The sequence below is a fragment of the Myotis brandtii genome, unplaced genomic scaffold, assembly GCF_000412655.1.
Source record: "Myotis brandtii unplaced genomic scaffold, ASM41265v1 scaffold565, whole genome shotgun sequence".
Taxonomy (NCBI): Eukaryota; Metazoa; Chordata; class Mammalia; order Chiroptera; family Vespertilionidae; genus Myotis; species Myotis brandtii.
The window spans coordinates 2,670,127-2,680,515 of record NW_005370105.1 but is presented as its reverse complement, the minus strand read 5'-3'; the positions used below and the strand labels follow the sequence as shown (position 1 = coordinate 2,680,515).

Here is a 10,389-nt window from a genome sequence, read left to right as displayed (position 1 = left end):
GAGAGCTAGAAACATCAATGATGAGAGAGAATCACTGATGGGCTGCCTCCTGCACACCTCCTACTGGGGATCGAGCCCGCAACCCGGGCATGTGCTCTTGATGGGAATCGAACCCCGGGCCCTTCAGTTCCCAGGCCAACGCTCTATCCACTGAGCCACCCCGGCTAGGGCCCAACTCACTTTCAACACTGTTATCAGTAGGACCTCCCTCCTCGTCTCCCCGCTTTCCAAGTAACTTCAAAGAGCAGCTCTGCGAAGAGACCCTTCTTGTGGGTGGTGATTCTGCGGGAACGCGGGCTGGATTCCACCGCCTCACCGCACGCTGCGCAGGGAATGTTGTGACAGGAAGGCGACACGTCCTTCAGCCGGAAACAAGATCCGATCTTTGGGACAGTCTTGAAGAACACATGGACAGTCTTACTACTGGCTTCCTGAGGACGGTTCTTGCCCCACACGTAGTGAGAAGCGAGGCAATGTACAGGAAGGGCTGGAAAGGGTTCATTCTCAACGCAGGGCGGCCGATACACGGGATTCACGCACATTTTATTCCTCGGGCGTCATAATATGGGACGGGAGCCCGCGGGGCCACAGAGCCACCGGCCACCCCGTCCGGGATGCGTGTCGAAGAGACCCTTCTTGTGGGTGGTGATTCTGCGGGAACGCGGGCTGGATTCCACCGCCTCACCGCACGCTGCGCAGGGAATGTTGTGACAGGAAGGCGACACGTCCTTCAGCCGGAAACAAGAATCCGATCTTTGGGACAGTCTTGAAGAACACATGGACAGTCTTCCTACTGGCTTCCTGAGGACGGTTCTTGCCCCACACGTAGTGAGAAGTGAGGCAACATGCTGGAAAGGGTTCATTCTCAACGTGGGGCGGCCGATACACGGGATTCACGCACGTTTTATTCCTCGGGCGTCATAATATGGGACGGGAGCCCACGGGGCCACAGAGCCACCGGCCACCCCGTCCGGGATGCGTGTTCTCCGCAAGGTACCGCCCATCGAGGAGCAGCAGGAGCCAGGGTGACTTCTCCCGGCACGCCGTGGGGGCGGGGCTCCTGAGTGTCCAGAAGAAAGGCCCCATTTCTCATACTTGTAGGAAGTTATTTAAAACCTCAGGGGATAATGGCTTTCACTCATCGACTGAATGGACAGCCACTGTTGGAGGCGCGAGGCCGCGGCAGCGGAAAGACAGAGAAGCGGCAGGGGACGCTTCCCAGTGTCTGCTTCCGATCCTCCCGTGTCTCCTGAGTTCTAGCCCCCGGTTCGGCTGTTGAATGGACCGGCCAATCCCCGTGCAGCGCATCGCCCCCTCCCTCCCCCCTGGCTCCCTGCTGCCTCGGTGAGTTCCACCTGCACAGGGACATCTACCCAGGCCCCGCCCCAGACCCTCCGTCCGCCTCTGGTCACACCGAGGACCCAGCCCCGAGTCTCCTACGTACGAAGTGTGTCTTCGTTCTGAATGTTCTTCCGTAGTTTTCCCTCCTCTGCCTGAATCTCAACCTTCACCAGGAGCCACTTAACCCTTTGTACGCTGTAAGCGTCTATAGACGCAATTAAATTCAAAATATTGTGGCTGTGGGGATGGTTTCCGTTTTGGACCCGTGACAGTGAACTGACAAAACCAGTCTTTTCACGGGTTTCATGGATGCCATTTCTGTCTTATCCCAGGCATCTTTTCCAGCACACGCAGAGCAACATGCTGGGTCCACGTCCGGGTCTCCTCCAGGGGGCAGCACTGGTGTCTCACTCAGGCTGGCTCTCCGCATCCTACTCACCTTCCCTCAAAGAGCAGAGATGAGTGCCTGGCCGGCAGTGCTCAGTGGTTGAGCATCAACCTGTGAACCAGGGGGTTTGATTCCTGGTCAGGGCACAGGCCTGGACTGCGGGCTCGATCCCCAGTAGGGGGCGTACAGGAGGCAGCTGATCCATGATTCTCTCTCATCATCGATGTTTCTCTCTCTCCCTCTCCCTTCCTCTCTGAAATCAATAAAAAACTAAAAAGAAAAAAAAAGAGCAGAACTGAGCAAGGCCAGTGTGCGACTCTGGAAGGAGAGACCAGTGTACACGACACACCCTTCTCCTGCCCGTGGCCGGGGAGCTGCCCACCTGAGCACAGGCTGGTCACACCTGTGAGTGGCGGAGTCCCTCCACCTGGGTCAGCACTGCAAGCCGCACCTGCCCTCTGAGGCGAACCACCTCGGAGGTGCTGCCTGGTTTCTGATCTCCGACGACTGGAAGACCCTTTCGAAAGGCTCGACACCCAAGCAGAGAAGGAAAACCCACCGCCTACCACAGAGGTCTCATGAACACAAAAAACCTCTCCCATATTCCAACCTCCCCACTGGTCCCCTGGACACCTAGTGGGCGTAACTCAAACCCCCAGCTTAGCACGCACGTCTCTGGAGCCCACACACAGGTGCAGCCGCATCTCCTGCCCCCGCATCCCTCCGCACATTCCGCCCGGTCTGACCTCCCAGCATCTGATCCAGCCGCATAGAACTCCTCACCTCTGTCTGCGCGCATAGGGCCGTGTGTCAGCTCAGACTTTTGGGTGTGACATTCCTGCTAGGAGAGAAACTCCTACTCCATCTGTGAAACCCAGGCCAGACGTGCCCTCTGATTAGCACACCCTGTGGCCGCGTGTGTATTTCCACGCCTGCTTCTCCCATGAGCCTCTGAGGCCCTGATAGGCACAGACTCTCATGCTCCCTCGTCTCGTCTCCCCGTGCCTGTGCCCACCACCTCGCCGGACACTACGAAACGCCCCCTGCACGATGCAGAGGGAGACAATGAACAGCAGAAATCCCAACGGAAAAGGCCCATTTCCGCAGTGAGATGGAAAGCGCAGCTCTTCGTTTACAAAGAGGAGAGCACGCATGAATTAAGGAGGCTGTTGACAACTTTCTAAAGACAGCTTTTTTTTTTCCCTAATAGAGCTTTTAAAGTGACTGCAAAATGCCTGCTGAATCTAACAGTGTGTGCTGAGCAAGTTGCATAATTTCCCTGCTGCTCCCACCTCCACCCCCTCTCCACCTGGCTACCCCGCCTCCTCCGAGCTCAGTGCCAACCTGCTTCCTCCGAGGCCTCCCTGGACGCCCCGACGGTGCTGGGCGCTTCCCCGGCATCTAACTGCCCCCGGCACAGTCTACTGAAACGGGCGTCTCCCGTCCATCCATTGCTGGAGGCCAGGCTCCCATCTGCCTCTTCGCCGCCTCATCCTCAGAACCCAGCTCCGTGCCTGGGGTAGCAGGACCTCGGAGGTTAGTGAGCGCACAGCCCTGTGCAGTGAGGGGCCTGGCCTCTACCGGCGGTGGGCTCGGGGAAGGAACCGGTCAGGGAGGAGGCAGGAACACGGGGGAGCTAAATGACTGACAGGCGAGCCGGCGAGAGACTTGCCGGTTGAACCCGACTCAGCTTTCGCTCTGGTTTGGGTGATGTGCAGAGTAGGAAGCAGCGGCCGAGTTTCTGGAGAACAGAATGCAATGCACTCGTTGCTCTCGCTCTTCTCCCTGAACCCAGTTAATGAATAAACAAACCACGCTGTGACGGTGCCTACGTGTCACGGAGACATCCAGACGAGAAGTGACAGCCCAGGCCATCGTCCAGCTACTTGAAAACATCCATCTTGATGGCATTGAGCATCTGGAAGTTTCCAGATACCGAGATGCGTGAACAGAATGCAATGCACTCGTTGCTCTCGCTCTTCTCCCTGAACCCAGTTAATGAATAAACAAACCACGCTGTGACGGTGCCTACGTGTCACGGAGACATCCAGACGAGAAGTGACAGCCCAGGCCATCGTCCAGCTACTTGAAAACATCCATCTTGATGGCATTGAGCATCTGGAAGTTTCCAGATACGGAGATGTCTTGCAGATCTGCTACCCCGAGGCCTGTTCGCGCGTCTCCCTTATCTGTTTCACACATTTGCATGCAAGTGTCTCTTCCGCCTCAGACACTAGTGTCTTTCAGCTCAGCGAGAGCAGGAAGTCACAGACAGAGCTAGGGTGTTTTTTGGTTGTCGTTATTTTTTTAAATAACTTTTATTCAGATTTTTGGTATCTCTGTATTGATTTCAGAGAGGAAGGGAAAGGGAGAGAGAAACATCCATGATGAGAGAAAACCAGTGATTGGCTGCCTTTTGCACACCGCGAGTGTGGGGATCTAGCCTGCACCCAGGCATGTGCCCTTGACTGGAATCGAACCTGGGACCATTCCGCAGGCCGATGCTCTATCCACTGAGCCAAACCGGCGAGGGCGGTTATTGTTCTTAAAGAATCTCTGATGGAGAGAAACGCTTTTCTTTTATGACCCTTTCCATAAATAAGAGAGTTAACCATCATTTACACAGTGTGTGTCAGAAGGTGAAGGATCCGCAAAGGGCGGGAGCTTCCATGGTCCGCGGCCACAGACACACTGCGTGCGGGAAACATGACACGGAAGGTCTCTCCCGGCGGCTCCCCTTCGGCTGGAACGCTACAACAGCGCTTCCGCTCTCGCCCCCACGTGAGAGCCTTTCTCCTCCCTCCGCGGTCGGTGTGTCCGTCCAGAGGAAAGAGCCGAGTTCAAACTTCCTAACTGGAAGCTTCTAGTGGTGGCTGGACAGGGGGACGGTGCTCCCCATAGATTCTGTTTCTGCCCATTAGACCCCCTTGATCAGAATCACTGAAGACTGGCTCTTACAACAGCTCTGTCGCACTTCCTTACGCTAGGTCTCACTGAAGAGAAAGCCATTCCTTATTTTCTCTTATTACTTAAAAATGTTTTGTTTTTTAAGACTGGCTCTTACAACAGCTCTGTCGCACTTCCTTACTCTAGGTCTAACTGAAGAGAAAGCCATTCCTTCTTTTCTTTTATTACTTAAAAATGTTTTGTTTTTTATTATTGATTTTAGAGAGAGGAAAGGAGAGGGAGAGGGAGAGAGAGAAGCATCAATGATGAGAGAGAATCATGGATCGGCTGCCTCCTGCACGCCCCCCACTGGGGATCCAGCCCGAAACCCGGGCCTGTGCCCTGACCGGGAATCGAACTGTGACCTCCTGGTTCAGGGGTAGACGTTCAACCACTGAACCACGCCGTCTGGGTGAGAAAGCCATTCTTACAGAACAAATAAGGCAAACATTTGAACAAAATAAAACACGTATTTTGATTATCGGCTTAAATGGAAGATGAATGTTCTTTTCCAATCCCCCCTCTAAAAATAATCCTGTATAATAAGCATTAAATGCTATTTCTAAGCCTCTTAAATCAAGATTTCTTGCATTCCCTACCAGAAGAAGGAAATAAATGTTCGAGTAAAAAAATAAACAAACAACCACAACCCCCGGAAAGAAGCCCGGAGCCACGGCGGCGCCATAAGAACAGACCACGGCCCAGCCCGTGTCCACTCCGCCTCTGTACCTTGAGGGTCGCTCAGGACCGAGCCGAAGGCGCTGATGACCACGTCGGCTTTCAGCTGCACCCGCTGCTCCTCGTCCTCCCGCCAGGCCCCGGCCTCGTCCTGCTCCGTCCGCACGAACTGCATGCCCACAATCTTCCCGCCTTTGACCAGGACCTTCCGCGGGGACAGGAAGGGCAAGAATTCACACTTCTCTTCCTTCGCCAGCTCCATCTAAAGGAAGCAGAACAGAGGGAAAGCGCCGTGAGCATGCTTCTCCTCCATGGCACGCTGGATTTGTCACTCCCATGGTGCCGCCTAGCGCGGATGCCGTTCAAGTCAACATGAGCCCTGACCCGTTTGGCTCAGTGGACAGAGCGTCGGCCTATGGACTGAAGGGTCGATTCTGGTCAAGGGCACGTACCTTGGTTGCAAGCTGGATCCCTGGCCCTGGTTGGGGCATACGCAGGAGGCAACCAATCGATGTGTCTCTCTCACATTGATGTTTCTCTGTCTCTCCCTCTCCCTTCCACTCTCTCTAAGAATCAGTGGAAAAATAACCTCCACCGATTAACAACAGTGAGGATTAACAACAACGAATGAAGAATGAATGAATGAATGAATGAAGCAACGTGAAGTTTTTTCCTATCGCCAAAGCTGAGACTCAGTTATCTGCTATTTCCATTTTCCAGCTCACTGCCTGGGAGGGCCCTGAACGGGAGCTGCCCTGTGGGGCTTAGAGCTCATGGCACTGCCAGGTGTTTCTCGAGCTGGGGGCACTGTGTGCCTGCCCTACGGGGCGTGTGCGTGTGAGGCTCCCGACTACAGCAGCCTGGTCTCCACGCTCTCACGTCTGCAGGTTGCATCCTCTCTTCACTCCTGCTGACGTTCACCCCGGTGCACACATATAAGCCGGAGAAAAAGTCAAGCCCGCAGGTGGGCCCTCTGTGCCGAGGACACAGGACCAGAAGGGTGGGCGGGAGAACGAAGCCTAAAGGAACTCCGTGGCCTGAGGACAGGGTGTGTCTCACTTCGGTAGAGGAATCACGAGACAAAAGCATGCCCTCTTGAAGAAGCCCGGCTTCCCCTCTTCCCTAACTCCTCCTGCCTGGGGCGGGACACCCTCGTTTCTGTTGATTATCACGCCCATCAGGATGTTTATGGGACAGAATGCAAATGAGAGCTTGTCTGCACATTTTCCTATTTACTGTTTTTTTGGGGGGGAATTCGGGCCTTTGTCAGCGTGGTCGTAACTAGTAGGTGGAGAATTCTTCATCAAACAGGTGAAAACACCGTCCCCAGGAGGGGGCTGGGGGCTGGGTCTGCTCTCGCCCTCCCCTGCGGCCGGCCGACAGGTGGAGTCTCAGTAGGACCCTGACAAGGGAGGCAAAGAGGCTGTGCGTGAGGTTCCAAACTAGGAAGGATCTGAGCCACAGGGGGATGGAAAACCAGGGTCAGAGCTTTTGAAAACCTTTGTCACGGCCACGAGTGCTCAGCATCTTCGTACGAACGCGTGTCCCTGGCATGCATATTTTTTAAATATATATTTTTATTGACTTCAGAGAGGAAGGGAGAGACAGAAACATCAGTGGTGAAAGAGAATCATGGATCGGCTGCCTCCTGCACGCCCCCCACTGGGGATCGAGCCCGCAACCCGGGCCTGTGCCCTGACGGGGAATCGAACCGTGACCTCCTGGTTCCTAGGCCGCGCTCACCACTGAGTGACACGGCCGGGCTCCATGGTACACGTATTTATTCATTTGTGTGATGGCACCTGTCCTCCGCACAGACAGCGGGTGCATGAACCAATGAACAATGAAGCTCGTCCTTGGCTCCATCAATAACGACTCGGAGGAACACAGGACACATCCAGGACGTTCCATTTTTGAGGTCCAATGAATCCACCTGCTGCTTAATTTTCATACCCTGAGAGGAAGTGGAGAAAAAATTCTTCTTATCTTGGATGTGTACCTGCACGTTCACGGAGGCGCTGTGGCCGATGCCGAGTGGCCTAAAAATAGAGTGCTCCAGCAGGCCAGCACGACCATCGTTTTAATGATTAGCTTTATGCAACGGGATGATTTGGTCTGATTAATATTACAGGCATCACACTGTGGAAATGATGACACAACTTAATTTACCATAATTACCAGCATGATGACAGTTCTCTGTTAGGTCGCATATAGGGCAGGGAAGCACAGGTTCTAACCTCTAGCGAGCAGCACGCAAAGCCAGGCTAGCATACATTAAATTCTAACATGCTGGCCCGGCGGCATGGCTCAGTGGTTGAGCATCAAGCTCTGAACCAGGAGGTCACAGTACGATTCCCGGTCAGGGCACAGGCCCGGGTTGCGGGCTGGATCCCCAGCCGGGGGCGTGCAGGAGGCAGCCGATCGATGATTCTCTCTCATCATTGATGTTTCTGTCTCTCTCTCCCTCCCTCTCCCTTGCTCTCTGAAATCAATCAAAACATGTTTTTTAAAATTCTAACATTCATGTCATCATCAAGCACTGAAGGCGGGCGTACTTCCTGTCTTAGTCCCAGGGAGTCCCCGAGGACCGTTCATTAACGCTGGGCCCTTGGGGCGATGCGTGTGTGTGTGTGTGTGTGTGTGTGTGTGTGTGTGTGTGTGTTTGCAGGCACCTTTGAATCCCATCTTGCTGACAGGCCTCCCATCACGCTCCCTGCAGGTCCCGCTCCATGGCAGGTGCCGCATGTGCAAGGAGCCACGAGGAGCAGTGCCCTTACCAAGAAAAATGAAATTTGCCAGCTCAGACAGGTTATTGGCTAAAAATAGTGCCAGCGTCATAGTCCTTATCGTTAAGTGAAGACAGAAAGGCACCCGTGACTGGTGGGGAAATGCATGTGTAGCCAGCATGATGCAGATGAGGAGAGCCTGAATGCAGCTCGGCCAGGACCACTCGATGTGGATGATGTCCGAGGGGCACCTGGTGTGCCTGAGGTTGCAGGGGAAAGGCACAGGCTTTCACGGAAAGATGTGCTCACAGCCCGGCCAGTGTGGCTCAGTGGTTGAGCATTGACCTGTGAACCAGGAGGACACGGTTCGATTCCCGGTCAGGGCACAGGCCCGGGTTGTGGGCTGAATCCCCAGTGAGGGGCATGCAGGAGACAGCCGATCCATGTTTCTCTCTCATCATTGATGTTTCTATCTCTCCCTGCTTCTCCTCACGGAAAGATGTGCTCACAGCCCGGCCAGTGTGGCTCAGTGGTTGAGCATTGACCTGTGAACCAGGAGGACACGGTTCGATTCCCGGTCAGGGCACAGGCCCGGGTTGTGGGCTGAATCCCCAGTGAGGGGCATGCAGGAGGCAGCCGATCCATGTTTCTCTCTCATCATTGATGTTTCTATCTCTCCCTCCTTCTCCCGTCCTCTCTGAAGTCAATAAAAATATATTTTTAAGAAGACGTGCTATTATTTTAGAGTTGCCTTAACCGATGAAGATATTCCTGAGTAACAGACCAGGCAATCTGGTACTGTTGTTTTTATTATTTAAATGAATAAAGGAGCATTCATGATCAGAACAGCTGAGCTTCTGAATGCTAACCTATATGGAAGCAGACATATCCACCCTAAACCATTGCCATTTCAGCAAACGGAAAGGGGGCAGCCCAGGGCACAGGGAGAGGTCTGGAAGCCCAGGTGAATTAGGGCGGATTAAAGACCTGTCCTGTTTGGCTGCTCTGGGGCAGTCGAATACATGAACAGCAGATTCTTACACTGCCCTTCGTGTGTGGGGCTGAGCTATTAAAGCGGTTTTGTTCCATACTCCTCTCGGTGATAACTAATGGGAACTACAAAGCCCTTCCCCGCCTGCCTCCCTCTCCCACCCTCCACTCCGAGGGGCTGTGCGTCCTGCCCTCCTCCTCCTCCTGGGGACCCCCAGGCCTGGGGGTTCCAGAAGTTCTGTCTGATCTGCCTACAGCTCTTAATGCCCGCGTTTGGGGGGGATTCTGTTATCCTATGAAATGTAATCTCCCGCGTTCGGCGTGCGGGAAGCCCTGGGGGGGATTATTAGCAGATTTCCCCTCGTCTTCGCAGACAGCGCTCACATTGGGCCGGGCTCCCTCGGAACCAGGCGGAGGAGAGAGTCTGTCCGCAGCATCCTACTTAGCCTGTGTGTGCGGCCTTGAGGGGGCCGGAGACGGCTGGGACCGGGGTTCCATCCCTGCGCGAGGACGCTCCCTGTCCTCCTGGGATCAAACCTCCATCCGGCAGGAACGCTGCTGTCCTAAGGAAGATGGAGCGAGCCCCTCCCAGCCGCTGCGGGGACTCTAGTGAGGCAGCTGGGCCCCGCGTGGATGGCACGCAGAGCAGCAGCAGCCATGACCGCCCACCGGGTCACTCGCTCAAAATGCACATTCTTGGGCCCACGCAGCTCCACTGAGTCAGAACCAGGGCCCAGCACGCTCTGTTGCAAACGCCTCCAGGTGGTTCTGATGCAAAGGGGAGCCTGGGGACCCCTGTGTTAGAGAAAGGGGGCGCGGCCATCCCTGCAGCACCAGCTGCACGGAGCCTCCCAGCTCCATCCCCTAAAGCCACGGGGACCCAGTGGTGGTGTGTGTGTGACAGCCTTGCGCTGTGCGTGGTCCCAGCGACTCCGCCTTCGCTGTCGCTGGCCTTCGTAGCCACTCACAGCTGCGAAAGGGGGACTGGATGGAGCCCAGCACAGAGAAGACGGCGACGCGTGAGGCTCAGCCAGGAGCCAGCGGTGCCTCTGAGGTTCTCGTAAGATTAATCGCCACCGCGGTCACTGTCCATGAGACAAATCGCCTGTTGGCTACGGTTATAATTCCTGCCTCGTAGAGAGACTCCAAATATGCTAGGGCATTCCCCGGCAAATCGAACTCATCGTAGGATTTGGGTGCAATGAGCGATTCATCTTCCTCTAAGGACCTCGGGTTCTCGTTCGCAGAACTAGCACCTTCGTGAGGCATCGCCTGCCCTCACAGCAGGAAAACCCGAGGCCGTGGTGCGTGCACCCAGCG

The 10,389-nt window shown here is 55.0% G+C and overlaps 1 protein-coding gene across 1 annotated transcript in view; it reads right to left on the bottom strand.

Annotated features, from left to right (window-relative positions):
• Nucleotides 1-10,389, bottom strand: part of LOC102257347 (dihydropyrimidine dehydrogenase [NADP(+)]) — a 251,999-nt gene that overhangs the window by 46,998 nt on the left and 194,612 nt on the right. Inside the window, exon 12 of the mRNA XM_014549656.1 lies at nt 5,405-5,615. Coding sequence (XP_014405142.1) covers nt 5,405-5,615 — 211 coding nt within the window. The remainder of the gene's footprint in view (nt 1-5,404; nt 5,616-10,389) is intronic.